We start from the raw sequence: 22,365 nt of genomic DNA on the forward strand, positions 1-22,365 counted from the left end.
CTTAAAATAAGCCATAATCAGCTAAAGAGTAACATTTCAGTGAGATATAGGAACTTGTTTTTAGACAGTGCATCTTGGATATCTTGTTAAGTGAAAAACTCTTGAAAACATATTGTTTTGAGTCATATCTCACACGAAACAAGCTTTTTTGGCATTTCATAAACGTTTTAAGCTGCTGTGTTATTTGTAAAAGATGTATCATCTTGTTTCAAGAAATAGACCTAACTTGAATCAGGACATCAAATCTACTTTATTGAGAACTGCAGGTTAATATCATGCCCAACATTGCATTATTATGAGTCTTAGTATCTTAAGCACAGTGTATTTATTTTTCTTACATACCAGTCAAACCATATCAATGTGACATTGAAAAAGAGGCAAAACACTGAAATTGTTTCCCTCACTGAACAGATTGCGCCAAAAGTAAAATAAAAAGTAAATAGAACAATTTTTTTGCCAGTCTTTAAAAACCTTATTTCAGCCCACATATTCACAAAAGACTCAAGAATAATGTTTGATGATGTCAGTTAGATCATACTTCACTGGAATGTACTTGCTGTTATTAAAGTTTACATAGTGGTATGCTGTATAATCAACAAGATTTCCAGCATCCACAAAAATATTTGCCTGAGCTAGACAGGGAACTTCTACCTCATAAGCTAAATATTGATCATTCCACCCAACTGTAGAGAGAGGCTGGCATTCAAAACAATACACAGATGCATTTACAATATAGATGTTTTTAACAAGTGCAAACTCTGGAGCATCATTTATGACATCAGAAATAACCAAAGATTTTTCACATGAATGTATATTTCCATGTAGCATAATCCACTGTACAGAAACTACATGTTCAACTTGCTCAATGAAGTCTTTAATCTTGCCTTCTACATAATGAACATTTTTCACCTCTTTGGCTGGACCCATGTCGACTTCACTTGAAAAAATGGGATGTTTCTCATGCACGTTCTGACTACATTCATAAAGTTGGTTGTGCTTCACAAGAGATTTACAAATATTCTTAAAACTACTTTTCAGAGCCCACTGCTTGAAGAAACAATGTTTTGACTCAAAACGCATACACATATGCCTCACTGTAGGACCAAGAGCCTTAATCTGAGAAGGAAGATGCAGTAAATAATGCTGTTTAGGTATAATATTTTCATCTGGAAACAGTTGTTTGAAATGTTTTAAATGCTGCTCTATTAAAAGCTTCAATCTGGAGAGAGTTGAGACAGCAATTTATTGTCATTTGATGACAGCGTACTGACAGATATGGGGCAAGGCTTATCCCTCACATCAACAGGAGAATAAGGGAAACACAAAATTGCACTATTGAATGAATCTAAGTTCATTTGCCCTGAAAGCACAAGATTCTTTAAAACACATTTGATTTCATATGGGGCAACGCCTTCAAGAATAACATGCATGATGTCTTGTGGGGTTTGATTGATTATATCAACGTGAGGAGATTCTGTTAACTTGCTTCTCCTGTTTATACCATACGTTATTTTTAGTTTGTCTTTCAGAAAGTCCGTACTTGCCTTCTCAATGTCATTACATTGCCTGTTATGACTGGCCATGGTCCTTTTAACAAAAAAATCTTCATTAAATTTTTCCTGCATGTCTTCAAAGTGGCATTCGCAGTGCCTGCATTTACTGTAGGCAAAACCCACTCCTTCCTTAAATCCAGCCACTTCATGCTGAGCTAGAGTGTCTCCACACACAGATATGAGTGCCCCATGAATTGTCCTCTCACCACTTGCAGTGACAACTTGGACACCATCACACAGCTCAATTAAGTCACGGTTAATCCTCTCAAATATCTCATCTATACCACAACGGGAAAGATCTTTTGATTTTACCATGGCAAGCAGACGAATAGCAGGAAGTCTTGATCTGTACTTAGGGCTGATGTTACCTAAGGTGTAATAAATCAATAACAGCTTGTTCTTGTTTGCCCGAGATCCAAGAGGATTGCATAGTTCAATTTCATCTGTATATAAAATCAACTGTAATGCTGTAGGGACTTTAATAAACAGTGGGTGCCACTTAAAAATGTCTCCATCAATGAAATCATGAAGAAAGCCATCCTTGCATGGCTTTGGCCTCTCATCAATCATTGCAAGCATTCTTGGATGTGATAGCAGCTGCTCCAAACTTTTCACCAACGGTATGTAATGAAAACAATGGTCTTTAATGGCAAGAACTCTGGAGTCTCCACGCTTCGAATAACAGACTGTTTGTTTTGTGACAATAATCTCTGGTTCAACTGGTTTTAACAGTTCTTTGATGGTCTTGTCCTGCAAATGGGTGGAAGCAATTTGAGTGAAAGGGTCAACAAACTGGTCAAATACCCCCACTGCATCACTCTTTAGTTGATCCAGGTCCCCAGAATGTCTCTCAATCATGTCACTCATTTGTTGTTTTAGGTGCTCCAATAATACGGCCTGATATTGCTGGATTCCACTCACGATGTGGTTAACAGCTCTCTGTGGAAGAGGAAAAAACAAAGGAAAATCCTTAATTACAAAATTCATATGAGAACACAGTCAACATGCAAACTCACAGAGACACAATTTTTGAAAAATGAAACCTTCAGTTACATAAAGTTAGTGAGATGCAATGAGCAAAATAAGTTACCCCCACCACCCAATTTTTTTTGTAAAGAATAATATTGTCTTATGCAACGTTAAAACCTTGTTTTCACTTAATTATAATGCATTTTGAGGAATCGGATCATAGGTGGAAATGCAAATTGAAAATTTGTGTTGTGTGTATTATGTTGTCTCTATTCTTAGCTCATGCTAAGGAAATATTGTGATAGGCAGATTTTGGATGCAACATACATGTCTATTTCCATATATAGTGGGGGAGTGAGATCTGAGTGGTCACCCATGAATTACATGGAGACACATTCGAATGTCAGGTGTTTCACTCACATACCTATAGCTGTCCATTTATGATCAGATCATTCAAGATGCCAGGTCTGAACAGTGCCCAAGTTATAGCTTGAGCACTGTTAAGCATAAGTTAAGCATATTGCTTTTAGGTTCTCTAACAATGAAATACAATTCAATGGAAAATTAATGGCATAAATTACCTGTGTCAGTCGATGGGTTTCCTTGGCTTGAAGAAGAAATGCAGTTGCATGTTTATAAATGTCAAGATTCAGGTGACCCTCTCCATCTTCTTGAAATCCACTCTGAAACAGAATAACAAAAACATATCTATTAAAACAGAAATAAATAATTGCATTGATAGGTAGCAATCACCAAACAATATTGCATTCATTAGTTAGCTAGATTCATGCCCATAAGGTACAAGGTAGATGTATTTTTACTGACTGATGTCTTTAATTTGAGCTTTTAAAATGACAACTAAAATGACAAACAAAGCAGTACTTGATAATAGATTAATAAGACTAGCAAAGCACATGGAGAGTTCAGTACAGTATAGTTTAAATTCCTTGATCATGCCTGATCACCCCCAAAATTGAATTACTTGTTTATTGGCCCATTTGTGACATTTCCTGAAAATTTAAAATCTGTCCATAACTGAGTTATTTTGCTAAGTCAGACAAATGACACCAAAAACATAACCTCCTGAGTTACTAAGAAAAAAAGGTAAAGAAAAGAAAAACAAAAGATAGTTTTAGAAAAAAAAGTAACAGTTAATGTTGTCAGTAGTCTTACTGTTACTTCAGAAATGCAAATAGTTATTTATAACTGATTACTCATTTAAAAAATATACAAAATAACTTACTGATTGGTTTGTATGAAAGTACTTTACTTTACTTTATTGTACTTTATTAATTAGTTATGTCAGTTATTTACTGTTGGACAAGTTACTGACAATTTGAAATATGTTATATTTAGTAATTTCACCTTTAAAAAAAATGACCAATACTGACAATAAAAGTAATATTGACTTTAATGCTCTTATTAATGTGAAGATGAGTATTTTTTTGTGTGTTTAAATTTTTTTTTGACAGTAACTCTGAACAAATCATGTAATTTTGGTTTGCTTTGCCTAATAGTCATTCTCTTAGGCTACGTCCACACGTACCCGGGTATTTTTGAAAACGCAGATTTTTCTATGCGTTTGCACCTTTCGTCCACACGTAAACGGCGTCTTTGGTCACTGAAAACGGAGATTTTTAAAAACTCCGGCCAGGGTGGATATTTTCTAAAACTCCGTTTTTGCATTTACGTGTGGACATAAAAATGGAGAAAACGCAGTGTCAAAGGTGTGCTCATTTTTTGACGTCACACTGTGCGCCACGTTATTATTTCGGTGAAATGAATTTCTACAATACTGTTACTTCTACTCTCTGCAGTGTTTAAATGCTTACATATACACACAGTTACTGTCCCTCCACACATACCACTTGCTTCTGCTTCTATGCCCCAGCTTTGTTTACTTTTTCCCACCGAGGCTTCTAGACTTCTGATTGGCCAACATTGCTGCACGGTTAGGAATATATCGCCACCTGTTGCTTTGGCATGTTCCTAGCAGTGGTTTCCTTCATTTCTGCCTTTACGTGTGGACGGGATTATTTTTTAAAACGAAAACGGAAAATCTCCGTTTTCAAAAATACCCGTGTACGTGTGGACATGGCTTAAATTGACCTTGAACACATATGTAAACATGATAGCGACCTATTCAGTTAGCTGACTGGCTTTTACCAGCTGATTTCAACACGTATTTCAACAATATATCAACTTTTTTTAAACTAATAGGACTTTCTGCAAAGTTTGGATGCATTCACCGGAGCGAACGAACGGATGACTGAAAAAAAAAAAAAAAACAGTCTGACAAGACTGCAGCTTTGCGTTTCTGCCACAGCTCTCATTTACGTTTCAGGTGAGTTACTTAATTTAGCGAAACAACTAGTTCGACACTCATCACTGTTAAAATAAAAGTACAACATGAGTCTGTCAAAAACAACACATTTAATGGACGTACTTGGATCAGCCAAAGTAAATGCTAACATTATGTTACAGCTTCTGCAGCTCGTTTCTCTGGCTTTTGTTAAAATAACTTACCGTTAGTGCGGGGATGCTTGAGCCCTCGTCAGTTACTGAAGAACTGGCGTTAGTTTGGTTGATTGGGGCCGTCCTTTCACCTGCTCCAGGTAAACCGTGGCGGGTTGATCCATCCTCCTCATCCGCTTCCACTCCGAGAAGGTGACGCGCGTGTGTCCGCTTTACGTGATAGTAGAAAGAGTTATATACTCTGTACTCACTCGGACAGCCATCAATTCCACACACCACGCGAAAGTCAGGGCTGCGGCTGTGCATGGTATTAATGTGACTCAAAAGTTGTCTCAGACTCAATGCTACAAACACGTAGCATATAAAGCAACGCCAAGTCATGTTGGAAGCTAGTATGTTTCATTCGGTAGCGCGGGCTGCAGTTGTGCCGTAAAATAACTCGTTACCATGGTTAAACGCGCCTGCTAAATTGTCGTAAATGTGGGGGATAAAGTAAAAAATTTTTTTATTAACCTATAATAATTAACGTTATTTTGCAATGCACAAAGACAGTTGTTTGGTTTAAAAACCAATCAATCATCCTTTTAGGATTTTTGGGCCAAAGAAATGTCAGGCAAATTGAAGACGAACTTCGTTTCTGGCTGTCGTGAATGATCTGGTGGACATCTTAAGTTCATGTAGACACGTGCCTGCCACTACTGTCCCAGAGTTCTTTGCATTCGCGTTTCATTGGAAGTAAGTTAAAATGTATTATACAGTGCTCATTTTTTGTACATATTACACTCCTTTCGAAAGTTCTAAATGTTTTGGTGTGTTTATATTGTGTAACGTTGCAGCCGAACAGTGACTGGACGAGGCAAGCTAACGCCAAAAAAGCTAACTAGTGTGCTAAGTAGGCTAACAGCATGGAAGGACTGGATGAGGTCACAGTGTCGGTTTTAAAGGGTAATGTATGCAAATTTATTTTTAAACAGATTAAATGGACTTATGTTTTACATAGGTGTATGAACACGGAAGTGTGCAAATTACATTATTTTATAAATAATGTCGTTGATGATGTTTAAGTAATTTTTTTTACCTTCCATTTCATGTGATCATTTCCTCATTTTAGGAACATTTGTAGTTATTTGTTTTACTTATGCAAGTGTATTTATTCATCCTTAGAGGTGGATAATTCTCAGTAACATTTACCAATTTACATTTAATTGATTAACTTTTGGGGAAAAAAAGTACTTAAGAGTAGTTTTACTGCACTATAGTTTACACTTTTACTTGAGTAGATTTGTAAAGAAGTAACTGTACTCCACTACATTCCAAAAAGCTCAGTTCCTTTAATAATACCTAAAGCTGGATAAAAATTCAGTGTCCAATATATAAAAAATGAGGTCAACAATGCTACTAAAGTAGTGTGACAATTTGTCTGTAAACAGAATTTTTCCACAGCAGTTAGCCCAGCAGATATATTTTTTTTTAATTTAATTAAGTAATTTTTTTTGAGGAGAATACTTTTTTCTTCTACTTCATTTTATTTTGAAGTAACACTACTTTTACTTAAGTACAGTCTTTTTAGCATGTTGATCATTAGCTCTATACAAAAAACAGTAGCAGACAATGAGGTATCCACATTTCTATACTAAACTAGTTAGCAATAGCAACACAATTTTAATGAAGTGTCAACTTTCATAGTCTCATCTCTCATGCAGTTTCCTTTGTAGGGCATAATTTCATCTTGCTATGTTTTTCTTCCAATGTGTTCATAGCTGCAAACATCAGCGAGGGAATGATGGGCACCCTGTCTCGTGAAGACTTGCAGGATCTTTTCCCAGGCCCAGAGAACTTTTTACGGAGAAAAGCTGTCTGACGTGCTTGTCAGGATGTACTGGAGGTCAGTTTCTCAGTCACTCACCACCACTTAAAATTGGCATCGTCGTGTTTTTGTCCGATTACAACTAGTTTAACCGCGGGCAGAGTTGAATGGCTCTTCACTATTCCCCCCTCTCCACACACACACACACACACACACACACACACACACACACACACACACACACACACACACACACACACACACAAAAATTGCGTTTTGCTTTTATTCATTATTATTTATTTTATAGGAATCTGGCCAAGATGACTCAAAATCTTCAACCAGCTCCTCCATTAATGAGTCACCCAAGCAACAGACATCCACTACTGTAAATGCAACTGCTGCAAAATGCACAAGCCCTGAAAAGGTTGTGAAGTTATTCTATCCAGAATATGTATTGCACACTGACACTGAGCTTGAGCAAGTCCGCCAACAATACTTTGAGTTGTCAAAGAAAGGTGAAGAGCGCAGCAGCAAAATGTCAAAGGAGCTCAGATGTCGGCTCATCCGAAACACCATGACTAGTATGATTGCAATCCTGAGGGCAAAAGGGGATGGAGAATCGCATAGATACCCATCAAAACCAGAAATTACAGCAATGGCAAAGAGAATAGTGCAGTACTACCCTATGCTACAGGACCAAGGCATCAAGAATACATGGGTAAGTGAAATGCATCCACTTCAATACCAAAGTGTTTCATGTTGGACATTTTAGTAGTGGTTGGAAAAATGTATTAAATGTCCTATACAGGTTACTGTGTACACACAGCTAAACAAAAGACTGCAAAATGTGAGATCCCCACAAAAAGCCACTCCAGATGGGAGACATTCAAAGAGGTAAGGCTGCAACTAATTAATTTTAATTTTAACTATGATAATTCTGTTATTCATTTTCCTCATTAATTGATAAGTTGTTTAGTCAGTACGATGTTTGAAAGTTGTGAAAGTTTTTCCCCAAAAGTCTTCTTTTGTCCACAACCTGACAATTTTAATTTCAACGATAGAGGACAAACAAAAAAGCTAAAATCATGTTTGGGCATTTTATTAAGGAAAGAAAGAAGTGATCCAATGTGATCAATCAAGTATTTGGTGACCTGCCTTTAGTTTCCTCACCTGTTTTAGCATGAAAGGAAGAAGCACTTTGTGTTACACTTTGTATATTTGAAAATGGCTGTACAATAAAGATATGAATTGATTGAGTTTATAGTTGATAACTAATTGATTAACTGACTAATCTTCGCAGCTCTGCCAAGAGGCGACGTCTTGATCAGCCAAGTGACGTAGAAGAAATGGATTCAAGTGACTCAACAATCATTCTGGATCTGTCCACAGAAGGGAGGAGCAGCCCAGAGTCGGCCAGTAAAACAAGTGAGTTAGAAGGTGAGTTTCAACTTTACATTTACAAACTGTGTGGTCATCATAAAAAAATAAAACAAATATACCTGCATGTTGAGTCAAGATGGCAGTCCTGACATGACAGAAGTAAAAGGCTTTAAAATGGGCATCAGAAAATGATAACTACATCACATTTTTCCTGTTTTATCATCAGTTTGTTAACATTTCTGTGGAAATTAATGTTAATAAAGTATTGGTATTAATAAAAGCCAGTATATTATAAATTTAAAGAGCTGGGTACTGTGGTGTGTTTATAGTATAAGTCTGTGCAACATCACTGTCTCTAACCACTCAGTATATCATGTAAAGTAATGTTTTTAAAAAACAATGTGCCTCACTAGAGGCTTTTTTTTTTTTTTTTTTTCTCTTTTTAACTGTTTTTTAATTTAGGTTCCAAACTAATTTTTAAAGTGTATTACCCTGACACAAAATATCTCTTTGCTATGTCTTTAAGGAAAAAGGAAAGCACAAAACCTACTTGAAGAAGAACACTCTACCCTGCCAAGTCCTAATAGTGAGTCCATCCAACTGCCTCATGGCTGTGTGTGTGTGTGTGTGGGCACTTCTTTATAGGGGTGCACTTGTGTGCCTACATATAATTGTATATGATTGCATGACCATATGTAAATTGGCATTTACATGGTAAATATTTTGAAAAATGAATAAGTATTTAATAGTTAAGTTCAGAGCTGTATTTTTTTTTTTTTTAAGATTTAACTCCATTAAAGTATAGTCTATAGACACTTGTCATTTTAATGACATAATTAATGACAGATTTTTTTTTTAAAGTGAGAGACATTGTTTATGTAATTTTGTGTCTTGCAGCAAACAAGCCTGCAGATATCAACAGTCCAGACACCCACTGTCCAGCAACCTTGGCCAAACACTACAAGACCCTACAAACTTTGTTTAAAAGAAAAAACCCAAACCAGCAGGATGTCTCTCAGCTCCTGGATTTGGAATTTTCAGCCAGAAGAGCATTCATTGATTCAAATACTATTCGCGAAGAGGACAGACACAAAAAGGTTCTAGAAGCATATCCTTGCTTCAAGGACATTGGACATGTAAGTCATTGTTGAATCCATGTGATTCAAGCCAAACAATGTTTATCATACCAACTTCTTGCTCCTCAGTGATGCATTGACATGTTTGTATTGGTATGCTGAATATTTTATAGGTGATGGAGGAGCTTCATCGCATTTTGGATAAAGAAAATGCCAACTTCATCAATGAACTGAAGGGAAGATGGCAAGATTTCTGCCAGAAGGTGCAGTTTTTTGGTGTATGGAAAAAGACGCTGAAGCCCCCAATGGGAATGGATAAAGGTAAGCAATGATGTTTTGGTGTTATTGGTCATCAGAGTATAGTTTGGATCTTTACGGACTACTGCTTTAACATGCTTAAAGTAATCTTACTGAGGACAGGAGGAGGAGAATTTGAAATTTTAAAGGCCTAATCCCCCACCCCCCCTCTCCTTCTTGAAGGAGCTGAAAGCCGCACCTTTACTAGTTATGCGCAGGGAAAACAGACTCAACGCTACAAAAGGCTAAAAATACAAACCAACAGGCCGGTTTAGGAAAAGGTTGTTGTGTAGGCTCACTACACAACATACGATGTAAGATAAATCCCTTTTTGTTCCCCCTCCCCTCCTCAGCATTAAGTTTTACAGACTGACATTAATGAAATGTAAGTCAATGTAGGTGTAGTTAGCATTCAAGCATAAGTCATATTAGCCTACTGTAAACACAGTATACAACAATTATCTACACCATTTAGCTTTTTTTAGGTTACTGTGACAAGCTTAAACTATGGATTACAGCTTTAACTTTCATGTGCTAGTGTCTTGTTGTTCACCTTTTCAATCCACGATGGTTGTCACTGGCCAAAAATTTGTTGTTGTTGTTTTGTTTTTTTTGATCTTGAGGATTTTGTTTAAGTGTGGTAATGAGATGATGATTCTTTCTTCTGTATAGCTGAACAGGCTCTTGAGATCCTACATGTGCTGCCATCACTGTTCCCATCCACCTCTGCTCCTCCAAAGAGGGCACGGGATGCGAGTGAGGCTCTGGTGCATGTCCTTGAGGTGAGTTGTGTAAAATGTAGCAGTTGTTTTTTGTTTTTGTTCTTTTTGGGACAACAGTATTAAAAAAATGCTTCTTCTGATGAGTGCCAAAGTATTTTATATTCACATATTATATGTTCTAAGCCTTCAAAAGGCACCTAAAACACATTTTTGGAATGAGGGTTCTCACAGGTTAGATCTCTGTGACCAGTAAATACAAACATGGATGCATTACGTGGTAGCACATTTTTATCACCTCAATGATACCTAATTAAATGTAGCCTTGGTTTTCTGTTTTTCAGGAAGGCGAGACAGATGTGAACAGTAATTCCATCGAGAATAATTAAAAGTAGCAATTTCAGATGTGTTTTCTCAGAACCTCAACTTTTGTTGTAATTTAGCTTTAGTTATGTGTTTGAAACAAAAGTGCATCATCCTTACAAAAGTATGTCCGTGTTATGTGTTAAAGGACCAAGAAGACCCTAATACCTATCTGATGAAACGTCCTCTCTCCTGCCCAGTCCTGATTGTGAGTCCATCCAACTGCATCCTAGCGGTAGGAGATGTGCCAATAACCACGTTTCCAAAAGACTTGGTTACCGAGGGTGCTTTATACCTTATGGCCTACTATTACACCCTTCACCTTACATACCCAAAGTGTGTAGCCACTCTGCTTTCCGTCATACAGACGGAGGTTCTCTTGGACAAAATCCATGAGAGAGATCTCACATCATCTTACAAGAAGAGCATGGCTGAGTGGACTGCTTTTATTGGCCAGTAAAGCCAATATGGTCAGATGGACTATAGGAAAGCACTTCCTCTCTCCTTCCACGGCTACTACAGTCCATGTTGGTTGTGATTGATTTTCGTTTGTAATTTGGCCAGGTTAGCCCAGTGTTATAATTAAGGGTGCACAATAATATTGGCTAACATGCCGGCATTTTGTGTTTGGTTTGTGCAGTGCAGAGACAGCCTCGCTTTTAGTTAATTTTAAGATTTATTTTTTTTAATTTTTTTTTTTTAATGTTGAGTTTAGACAGAGGACTATTCAGAAAATAGGCTCTACTGTGAAAGAGTAAATTGACTAAGCTGAGACTGACTAGTTTGGTATAAAAGTAAGAATTGCTTTGTGTATTGGCTAGTACAACTGTAAAATATTAGATATAGCTGAAAAATCAAATACTGTGCATCCTTAATGATAATGTTATGGTATTGTTTGAAGAATGTGGTCAAATGTTCATGTTAAAAGCACTTTGTAATAATAAACGTTACAGGTTGAGGAGTTTTAGCCTAGCAGTGTTTGTCTGTACTTGGCCTGTGCAATGCACATATGTTACAGGTGTGTTTAGTGTTAGCTTGGGCAGGGGAAAAAGTCACTGCAAAATGGCTTTCTTTTATGTAGTCCCCTCTGTTTATGGGGTTTTATCAATAAAGTTGTTGCTTTTGAAGTCTATAGTTCTCATTTTTTTTTGTCTTATAAGCAGTAGGTAAAAGTCTTGAATATGGGGTAAATGCACTAGAAATAGAGAATTATTACAAAAAAGATTGCCTAATACTAGTAAAAGAATGCTAACTTTAGTACATTTTGTCTCGAAATGCCAATTTCTAATCTTATTTCAAGTAAGGTGTTGGACTAGATGGGTGTCACGTTTTTAGAACTGAAAACAAGTTATATACACTGAAAACAATGAGGATGATGTTGGGAGGTTTATAGAAAAAATGCTTTTTTTTGAGGCGAAAATACTACTTTTGAGCACCACAAACTTATTATGAGACACAAAAACTTCACAACACTAGTAAAATATAGCTAAGAATGAGTTTTTCCAGCTAATTTCAAGATCTCGTAAGGCTTGATTCACTGGCTTATTTCAAGAAATCTTGTCAAGAGAATTTTCACTTGTTCCATTGGCAGATTTTTTCACTTATTTCAAGCAAAAAATAACTTGTATTAAGTTTTTTTTTTCTTGTTTTTGGAGGGCCATTTTTTCCAGTGTGCAGCCAGTTTCATCTTTCAGGCCATCACTGACTACATTCCTGTGACCACAGATACAGTTGACCAGCATGCACTGCACAGTGATCACAGCTGTAGAACCTGCAGCTCTAAAAGTGAAACCTTTGCAGGACTCGGTAAAACTCTATCCTCCAGGTTCTCAGACAGATCAGCTGATCTTGTGTGGATGATAAACTCTGCACCTATTTCTGTGATCCTCAGCACTGCAAAAACCCACCTCCTTAATACTAGAAAAATACACTTATTTTTGGTGAAGATTTGCTTAAAACAAGTGAAATTATCTGCCCATGGGGTAAGTGTTTTTTTCTTAATAAGATTTCTTGAAATAAGAACAATATCTAGATTTAAATAAAGCTAAAAATAAGTATTTTACACTCATTCCAGGCAACAAATTAGAACAATTGAAACTTAAAATAAGCTTTAACCACTGATTGTAGGCCACAAATAAAGATAATAAAGCTAAAAATAAGTCTTTTACACTTATTCCAGGCAACCAATCATGGCTTGAAACCTAAAATAAGCTTTAACCACTTGTTCTAAGTAAAATGTTGAAGAAATTAAATCTGAAAATAGGCATAAAACACTTATTCTAACAAACAAATCAAGGCAAATAATCTAAAAACTAGTACATTAAATCATTTTAAAGATATTTCTTCTTTTTAAATTTAGCTAAACACTACTTTAAGATTATATTGCTGATTAAGGACAAAACAAAACTGAAACAGAGTAAAAGTGTCCATCTTTATTTGTCCACTTTAACAATAACCTGCAGATAATAAAGATACAATTGAACAGTACAGGTCCAACATTATGAGTTTAAGTGGTTTCAACATTTCAACAGCCTTAGAGGTTTCGCCATTGCCCCATTAAAATTGACGAGTGACATAGGAAGACCACAAAGATTCTAATTTCTTCCGAATGACACCAAATACCACAAAACTTGTCTGGGTGAGTAAATGAACATTTTCCATTTTAGAAATAAGACCCAGATTGGAAGAAAAAAAAACAAACAAAAACAAAACAGAAGTGCCCTCTCTAATCTTATCTGAAATTTACACACTACTTTCCAATAAATGCATGCCATTCTGCCAGGGCTTTTCTGTAAGATGATGTAGTGTCATGCTCATGAATGGCATCATGGAGAACTTCTGTCTGAATGACAGACAGCAGGGTTGCCACGCATTTGGGGTAAGTCAGATGGAGTGCATAAAAGTATGCCATCACATATATCATAGCCTCACCAATTTTTTCTTTGTCAAATGTTGTAACTGGTAAATTACCAACAGCAATGACACACTTGCAGCCATCGAACATCACTACTGGACATGACAAGCTTCGTTTCTGGAGGACAGCATCTGGATCTTCTGTAGGCTGCAAGACACAAAAGACATGACAGTCAACATCTTATGTTAATTGTATGTTTTTTTGCTGGGATTTGGTCATAACGTTGGAGATGTCATTATCCTGTTCTTTGTTGGTTACACACATTTTATAGTAGTTTTGACTTATGGTTTATCAAGTGACTCCTTATGTGACCACACTCGTGTACATTAAATACGTTATAGATTAATGAAAACAATAAATTATAGATTTAAGTCTTTCGGCTGAAACTGAAAAAGCATTTTTGAGTCATGTTTGACCGAAATATTTTGTTTGCCAAATTTTCTGTAGATCTTTATAAGCAAATTTTATAAAACTTACCTTCAGGACATGTAGAAATGCTTCAGAAGCATTCCCCATCTTTTTTGGTGGATGGGCAGGTGTGGGAAAGAGGAAGAGCCTTCATCAGTGCAAGGTGGGCTTCAGCTGGACAAAGCAGAAACAAACCTTCATAAACATAAATTTTAAAGGATGAGAACTTTGTATTCAAATGGTAAAACTTACTTTTGTCCATGGTCATTGGTGGATTCATTGCCTTCTTTGACACACCGTAGAACTCTACCCTGGAGCAGAATTCTTCCCATCTCAGTTTTACTTGACTGATGAACTTGTTGTTGTGGGGATCCAAAATTCTGCGAAGCTCACCCAACGCCTACAATAGGTTTAAAAAAATAAGTAGACAAATAAAATTAAAATAACTTTACTACCACACCAAATATATTTGAAATTAAAGTGATTATTTATTAACTCTTCCAAAAACTTACATGATGCAATTCTTTAAAGCATGGATATGCATCCAAGATGAGGCAAGCTCTGTTCTCCTCTTTCATGGTGTCTGAGTCAATGAAGGATCTTCTGGCTTCAAACTCGAGGTCTAATAGCTGGGACACATCTTCTTGGTTTGGTTTTGCCTTCTTACACATTTCTTGTAATGTTTTGTAATGTCTTGCTTGTATTTGCCGACTATCCTTGTCAGCTAAGATAGAGAGAAGTACAAGAGCATTTTGGTTTTTCATTGTTACTGAAGTAGACTTCCACAAAACATTAGCTACTACTGGCTGTGTGTTGATAACCATTTTACAAAATTACTAGTATGTACTCACATGAAGTGGAGGCATTGTCAGAATTTCTGACAGGTGATAACAGAGTAGATGCACCACTGGAAGAACTGCGATCAGCATCTTCATCATCAGCTTCTTCATCCCTTGGGTAGAGGTCAGTGAGCCTTCTCTTGGGCCGTCCCCTCTCCGGTGTTGGTCCTTGCCTTTTTACTGGTGTTTTCATATTTTGCAGCCTTTTCTCCTGGTGAAAATACATATATATCATGCCCCCTGAACAAAACAAAATGATTTATATATGAGACACAAATACAAGAACTTACGTGTTTTACGCTTGCATCATTATCCTGCAGCATAGGATAATATTCCACAACTTTTTTAGCCATTGCAGTGATTTCGGTCTTAGAGGGGTATTGCTCCATTTGGCCTTGGCTTGCTCTCAAAAGGGACACCATACTTGTGATTGTATTTCTCACCAATCTGCATCTCAGTTCTTTTGACATGACGCATGCCTGTTCCCTGCCGGAGCAGGCCAACTCCAGGTAACTCTTTCGGCATTGCTCCAACTCACTGTCGGTGTACAGAACATATTCTGGAGGACTGGGGAGCTGCAAGGTTTTCAGCTGGCTTACATTAGCATCAGCAGTTGGAGGGCCTGTTGCAACTACCCTGGGTGAAGAAGTTGTTTCAGGTTTCTGTGGTAGCGGATGGTCTTCCTGGTTTAGGGTGAGAAAATAAAAATGTCAAGTACTGCTAAAATAAAAGCATACTTTCTGGAGATTAGTTGAACTAAATATTTTTTACATAATACCTCAGGATGAATTATTGACCACACATGTTTTCTTCTGAGAAAGTGCTCAGGCCCAGAAAAAAGGTCCCTCAGATCATCACGGGTCAATGTTAAAAGCATGCGCTCGTCAATGCTTGCAGCTAACAAAAAGACAAACACCAGTTAAACTGTGCAAGCACATAACTGCACAAACATAACTGTTTTTTAATAAATAAATATACACACACACAAATATATTATCAAATATAACCTTTAAGGACAGATACTGTAACATCATCCAGCTTCTCCATTCATCAGTCACCTGCAAGACAAATGTTTACAATTAGTGTTATGTTAAAAACATTTGAAAAGTTGAATCTTAATTGAGTCCCATGAGAATCAAATTGATTCACGTCAAAGAATCGTTTTGATTGTTCAACATTTTTACCCTTTTTAAAGCTATTATAGAAAAGAAATGTCCAGACAGCCCGGCTGAGGTCTGAAAGGGTTATACAATATTGCCCGGTGAACTTTTACTCACCCAGATTTGTGTCATTGAATTTCATCAATAAGATTATGCTGACTAGGGCTGCCAGATCATGCATCCATTGGACGTAAAATGTACAGCTTATTGCACCAGCAGTATCTGCTCTTACATAATGATCATTAGCTTATAGCTTTAAATGTTTAAGGTATGTGCTAACTAAAAATAAAGGCAAATGATAGTTTATTACATTTTAAAGAAATTTGCAGATTGCTCATTGCTATCTAAAATATAAAAGGACACCGGAGTATATTCTCCAGCATCTCACACTTCTGATAATCAGCTGTCTGCTTGACGTTTATTCAGCTGTGTAAAAACTATAACTTTAATCTCAGCCAAACCGATTTACTCAGGAACAAATAAAATACTGAAAAAAGCCAAACAATAACATTTTTAAGTTATTTAAGTGACTTATATATCATGTTTCACCTGAGTAGTGAAAGACGGCGGTGGTTTTGAAAATGGTTCGCCCGGAGTCCGGTGTTCTCACGGCTCTAGTGAGCGTTAAACCCCGGCTAGCTATCGAGCTAGTGGGTAACAGACGTCTCCGAAAACGTCGGAGCGCTTTTGAAAATATGTGGTGTCTTGATAAACTGTCCAGATATTTGAAGTTTACACGGCTACATTCTCGCCTGAAAATATGTTAAACGTTTATTTTGTGACCTAGAAAGAGTAATAAGAGAAATTTTAAAACTAACTAGCTTCCGCCATTTTTGGAAACTGAGCTAGGCCGCGCTATGAATTCTGGGATACAGCTTCTTCTTCGGGGTTTAACGGCAGCTGGCATCCTTGTACATACAGTGCTGCCATCTTCTGTTTCAATTTTGAATCGATACACAGCGCTACTTGTTTTACCAACCAGCCTGATTCCTGAATAACACTGTTTTGAGCCCACTTTAATAAATCCAATTAATATCAAAATATTAATTTAAACCCACACCTTGTGAGGGAATTCAAGCAGCTAGTAAATCAGTCAAAGACAATTGGAAAACCCTGAATGTGGTTAATTAGCTCTCTTGCTAATTGAAAGAAATTCTCAGTGTGCCTATTAACTTAGGCACACTGGGCAGGGATAGCTCAGTAGGTAGAGTGGTGGCCCCATGATCGGAAGGTCGGGGGTTCGATTCCCCTGAACAGCTACCCTGAGGTACCCCTGAGCAAGGTACCGTCCCTACACACTGCTCCCCGGGCGCCCAGTGGCTGCCCACTGCTTCACTGAGTGAATGGGTTAAATGCAGAGAGGGATTTTCCCCACGGGGACCAATAAAGTACACTTTCTTCTTCTTCTTCTTCTTCTTAAGTTAATACAAATGGCTAATACTGCCCCTTATAAATAGCATAGCTAGGAATTCTCACAACATTACAGTAGATACTTCACTAAATAATGTTCTCTGAACCACATGCGAGGGCTGCTAAGCTAACGCTAGCATCCGTTAGCATGCTACATTACTCCTTCCCGCGCTCAAATTAAATTTATTATTCTGTCCGCTTGACTTTAAAACAGTGATTAGACTACACACTACTTACATTCGAAAAATTAAAATTGCTTACCTCTCTTTCTTGACGAAGTTTTCTCTTACAGTTTTTCTTTCAATGCTCAGGTGCAGAAGATTCCTGTGACTCCAAATTCAAACGGAGTTGGGTAGCAACTAACATGGAACACGAAGGGGGTGCACATCTCAATTTTTGCTTCTATATACAATTTAGTGGTTTGTACGTTCATAAAACACAGTCAGTATGATAGGTAAATTTCTTCTTCATTGATTTAAAATAAACTCTTATAGGTGTTATTTCATTTTACCTTATTTGTGACCATTTTTTGTTTTTACAGCTCCAGTTTGTAATACCCCCCTCCCCCCATGAACTTGGTATTTCCCAAACTAGCGCGGCAACAGCTCCACACTGCAACATATTTTTTGCTTGACTTTAGTCTAATACAATGGCCTGTTGGAGGTGTGTGATTTGCTTCGTCTTTGTGGCGTTAACATTGAAGTCTCTCTTAAGTCACATTAATACTGCACACAGTCGCAGTCCAGATTTCCGTGTCATTTGTGGAGTCGATGGATGCGCCGAGGATTACCGTGTTTTCAACTCGTTTTACCACCATCTCAGACGCACACATCCACAATACATCTCCACTGGGAACCCGCCTACAGGATGGCTGACAGCTTCATCCGATGCAAATGTATTAGGAGGCGAAAATTTTGGTACAGCCATTTTTGCCGACTATACTGCCGAACCCAGACAAACTGTTAGCAATGGCAATGGCACTGAAGTAGAGCCACCACCACTAGACCCCCCAGTAACATCGGAGGTGTTGGAGGAGGAGCGACAGGAAAGTCAGAACGTGATGGAGCAAGACGCGGCTGAGCTTCAAACACCTCGTCAGAATCAGGTAATGTACTTTATGTGTTTCTGTGTGTACGCGCGCGAATTTTTAAATGTATGTGTGTTGTTTAACCTTAACCAAGCACAGTTACCCCAATTCAGAAATGTACTCAGTTCAAGTGAAAATTATAGTTTTAAAGTTATGTGTTTTCTAAGATAAACTACTTGATTAGAATATTTTAATAGGTATGAAGGCCAGTGCTGAATTTCAAATGCATGAATCCGCTGAAATTCAGGCTTGCACAACAATGTAGGCTTAGTTACCATACTTAAACATAATAAATAAACTTATTTACCAGTGTTGTGTACCTGCCTTGGTTGTTGTTAGATGCTCCATGAACCAAGCAGCTTTCAAATTTTTCTTTCAGTTAACTTCAGAGTAGATTCCATAAAGATTGGTTAAGTTTCATTAAATAACTCTTAAATTGTTCATAACATTTGCAGCTTCATTAGCTATCCATTGTAGTATGAATCTTTTAATAGCAAAAATGTACAACAGTTTGGAATATTTCTTTGTTTTGTTTTGCATCTGGTGGAATTTGAAACACATTCTGAGTGAGTCATTTTTCTTACACAATTGTTTTTCTTTTTGTCCTGTAGGGTAAAAGAGAAACTGTTGATCTTGCCAGATGTGCAGCTGCATTTGCTATTGGTGTGCGGGAGCAATGCCACCTATCACAGGTACTGCTTCATCTGATATTATGGGGGTGTCATTGTTAACTTGTTAATAAGTCTGGTTCAATGTAAGGCTGCAACTAATGATTTTTTTTTCATAATCTGTCCACTATCTTTGCAATTAATTGATTGTTTTTCATCGCTGGTTTTATTCAGCTATTACTTTCACCTATATAAGTTATTAAGAACAAATGTACATTACGAAGAAGTTAAGCACAAGAGTTGTGCAGTTCACTGCAATGTATGTAACTCTGGGCACACTCAACAGTTTAAAATAGGCTTAACAGTGTAAAATGTGTTCACTTTTAGGCATAAAAGACAAATGAAGTAGAATTACATAAAAAATAAATAAATGAGGCAATCATTTGTTCACTTTTTCTGTTGTAACCTTTCATGCTCCTCCATCTTGCTCGGTGCAATGTGTTTGTGCCACGTGAGTCATGCATGTGGCATGTCATGCAAAACAATGCCAATTATTGGCTGATTTCTTCTTCTACTGCTCCACTGGTAAATTACAACATTCAGTGGCTCATTAATTTGAGCTAAAGAAATAGAGTTGCATTTTGCTTCTGTTATATTTTCTATTTACGCTTTCATGTCTCTGATGTGTTTTTTTTTTCCCCCATCAGAGGAGTGTCAACAACATTGTCCTTGGTGTCCAACAGTATCAAACAGCTCTTCTGACGTCCTTGAGGGGAAAAATAAAGACCATCCTTGAAAGGCAACCTGACAGCAATGGACCTTTACAACAAGAAGTTCTTTCAACACTGGACAACTTTCAGGATCCCTTTCCCATATGTGCAGCCTCAAACCTACAGGACCGTGTAACACAGATGCATTTCAACCCTGTCACACCTGAGGAGATCATCATTTCCAATTATGCCTGTAGAGTTAAAAAGGGAGAATCGAGAGTTCTTGCAATCAAAAACAAGTCTTTCTACTACATTCCTTTGATTGAAAGTTTGAAACAGCTTTTATCCAATTCAAGACTATTTGACATGCTCAGTGCTGGACCTCAGAGTTGCCCCAACGCCAGTTTTTTGTATGACATTAATGATGGAATTATTTTCAAAACCCACCCACTGTTTTCAAAGAAGAACTCTGCTTTACAACTGATACTCTATTCTGATGAGATAGAAATGTGTAACCCCCTAGGGTCACGTGCAAGTGTAAATAAACTACTAATGTTTTATTACACCTTAGGCAACATAGACCCTAAGTTTAGATCAAAGTTGGCTTCCATCAGACTTCTCGCAATCGCAAAGTCTAGGGACATAGATGAGTGTGGGGTAGATACTGCGGAGAATCAATGAGGACTTGAAGTTACTGTACGATGGTGTTATGATTAACACTGTCAATGGGGAATTTTATTTAAACGGAGCAGTTGTTGCTGTGTGTGGAGACACTCTTGCCCAGCATGAGCTTGCAGGATTTAAGGAAGGAGTTGGTTTTGCGTATAGCAAATGTCGTCATTGTGAGTGTACTTTTGATGAAATGCAAGAAAATTTCAATGAACATAGTTTCACCAGACGGACATTGGACGGACACATTAGGCAGTGCATTGAAATAGAAAGGGCAACTACCGAATTTTTGAAATCCTCGCTCAAAACGACTTTTGGCATAAATAGACAAAGCAAATTAGTTGATTTCCCAGGTTTTAATCTCATAGAGCAGATGCCACAGGATATTATGCATGTAATTCTTGAAGGAGTGGCACCAATGGAAATTAAGTGTGTGTTGAAATACCTTGTTTTATCTGGAAATTTGGATTTGGACTTGTTTAATTCTGCCATGCAGAACTTTCCTTTTTCATCAGTGGACATACGTGACAAGCCTTCACCAATTAGTATTGCTACTTTAGCTTCAAGTGACAACAGACTCAAACAATCCTCTGGACAAATGCTTATATTGATCAAGATTTTGCCATTCTTATTGTACAGTGTTGTAGAGAAAAATCCCTTTATCCAGTTTATTTTGGATTTAATTGAAATTGTTAAAATACTTTTTGCCCCAGTTGTGTCTTTACAAACTGTGTCCAAACTAAAAAAAATGATAGAAGATCATCTTAAACAATTCAGGCAACTATTCCCAGAAAAAAATGTAATACCAAAGCAACATTACATGCTGCATCTTCCCTCTCAAATTATTGCCCTGGGACCTGTAATACGTCATATGTGCATGAGATTCGAGTCTAAACACAGTTTTTTTAAACAATGGTCATCCAAATTAAACTTTAAGAATGTGTGCAAGTCTCTTGTAAACCACAATCAGCTGCTGGAGTGTTGCCAAAGTGAAGCAGGAACTGAGCATCCGATATTTGTAAATGAGAAAGAACTAGGTCCTATATCAGAGGTTGCTAATATGGACCATTTGCAATCAAAGGTTGTAGATTTTTTGGGGATTGAAGATGCTATACATCATGCCGTTAGAGTAAAGTGGCTTATTTTACATGGAAACAAATACATCTGTGACAGGTCTCTTATACTCATTTCAGCAAATGGTTTAAACCCTATCTTTGGACTTGTAAAAAACATTTTTATTGTTAATAGTGTACTTTATTGTTTTGAATACCAGGTGTATGAAACCTTGGGTTTCAACAAAGACTTTCTTGCCTATGAAATTGCAATTCCCAACCTTGCCCAAGCAACTGAACTGACTGATGTTGAAGACCTACTTGATTTTACGTCATATTACCCAGTCAATTTCAGAAACAGTGTCTATGTTATGACAAAATATAACCTTGAAGATGTCCTTTCTTTAAAAACCTGAAATAAATACCTTCCAATGAGTGACTTTCTTATTTCAAGGAAAAAGGTGAATGTTTCTTATTTTGAGATAATTTTTGTTTTACACTCTATCTAAAAGCTATTTTTGCTTGAAATAAATGTAAAATGGTTCATTTTTAGATATACAGACTAAATAAGGAAAAAAAGTAATATATACTTGAAACAAGTCTAATCATCTAACACATGAGACTGGAAACTAGCTTGTAATGTTCAAAACAAGATGGACAAGATAATCTGGCTAAAATTAAGACAATAAATCTTGTCAAGCTACAAGGAATTTGCAGTGAGGGATTTTTCTGCCATGTCACAGTATTTGAAAAAAGTTCACACCACAATAATTTTTATCAGTTCTTGAACATAAAAAACATGTAGAATTTTACTATTAACACTGAAAATATCTCTCTCACCCCCCCCCCCCCCCCCCCCAAAAAAAAAA

General features: G+C 37.0%; 2 protein-coding genes and 2 pseudogenes across 4 annotated transcripts; 2 read left to right on the plus strand and 2 right to left on the minus strand.

Moving 5' to 3' along the window:
* Positions 1-210: 210 nt before the first annotated feature.
* Positions 211-5,478, minus strand: LOC146647391 (uncharacterized). Its single transcript, XM_085388873.1, has 3 exons — positions 5,049-5,478; positions 3,104-3,205; positions 211-2,492 (listed from the first exon to the last, which is right to left on the minus strand). Exons 1-3 carry the CDS (start codon positions 5,376-5,378, stop codon positions 1,215-1,217), a joined length of 1,710 nt encoding a protein of 569 aa, XP_085244999.1. The 5' UTR covers positions 5,379-5,478; the 3' UTR covers positions 211-1,214.
* A 20-nt stretch (positions 5,479-5,498) lies between these two features.
* On the plus strand, positions 5,499-11,919 carry LOC146647392 (uncharacterized). Its single transcript, XM_085389970.1, has 11 exons — positions 5,499-5,732; positions 5,834-5,942; positions 6,758-6,852; positions 7,112-7,522; positions 7,613-7,698; positions 8,105-8,241; positions 8,711-8,770; positions 9,082-9,320; positions 9,434-9,581; positions 10,230-10,339; positions 10,788-11,919. The coding sequence occupies exons 2-11, from the start codon at positions 5,903-5,905 to the stop codon at positions 11,097-11,099; spliced, it is 1,638 nt and encodes a 545-aa protein (XP_085246096.1). The 5' UTR covers positions 5,499-5,732; positions 5,834-5,902; the 3' UTR covers positions 11,100-11,919.
* A 1,072-nt stretch (positions 11,920-12,991) lies between these two features.
* Positions 12,992-15,847, minus strand: LOC146647393 (uncharacterized; annotated as a pseudogene). Its single transcript, XR_014908441.1, has 8 exons — positions 15,808-15,847; positions 15,579-15,697; positions 15,091-15,483; positions 14,813-15,011; positions 14,474-14,685; positions 14,214-14,361; positions 14,031-14,135; positions 12,992-13,700 (listed from the first exon to the last, which is right to left on the minus strand). The product of XR_014908441.1 is annotated as an uncharacterized LOC146647393 (transcript).
* A 1,306-nt stretch (positions 15,848-17,153) lies between these two features.
* Positions 17,154-22,142, plus strand: LOC146647394 (uncharacterized; annotated as a pseudogene). Its single transcript, XR_014908437.1, has 3 exons — positions 17,154-18,475; positions 19,069-19,149; positions 19,773-22,142. The product of XR_014908437.1 is annotated as an uncharacterized LOC146647394 (transcript).
* The last annotated feature ends 223 nt before the right edge of the window (positions 22,143-22,365 follow it).

This window comes from Rhamphochromis longiceps, linkage group LG18, assembly GCF_057381845.1.
Source record: "Rhamphochromis longiceps isolate RC_006_pf linkage group LG18, R_longiceps_female_GT1.1, whole genome shotgun sequence".
Classification (NCBI taxonomy): Eukaryota; Metazoa; Chordata; class Actinopteri; order Cichliformes; family Cichlidae; genus Rhamphochromis; species Rhamphochromis longiceps.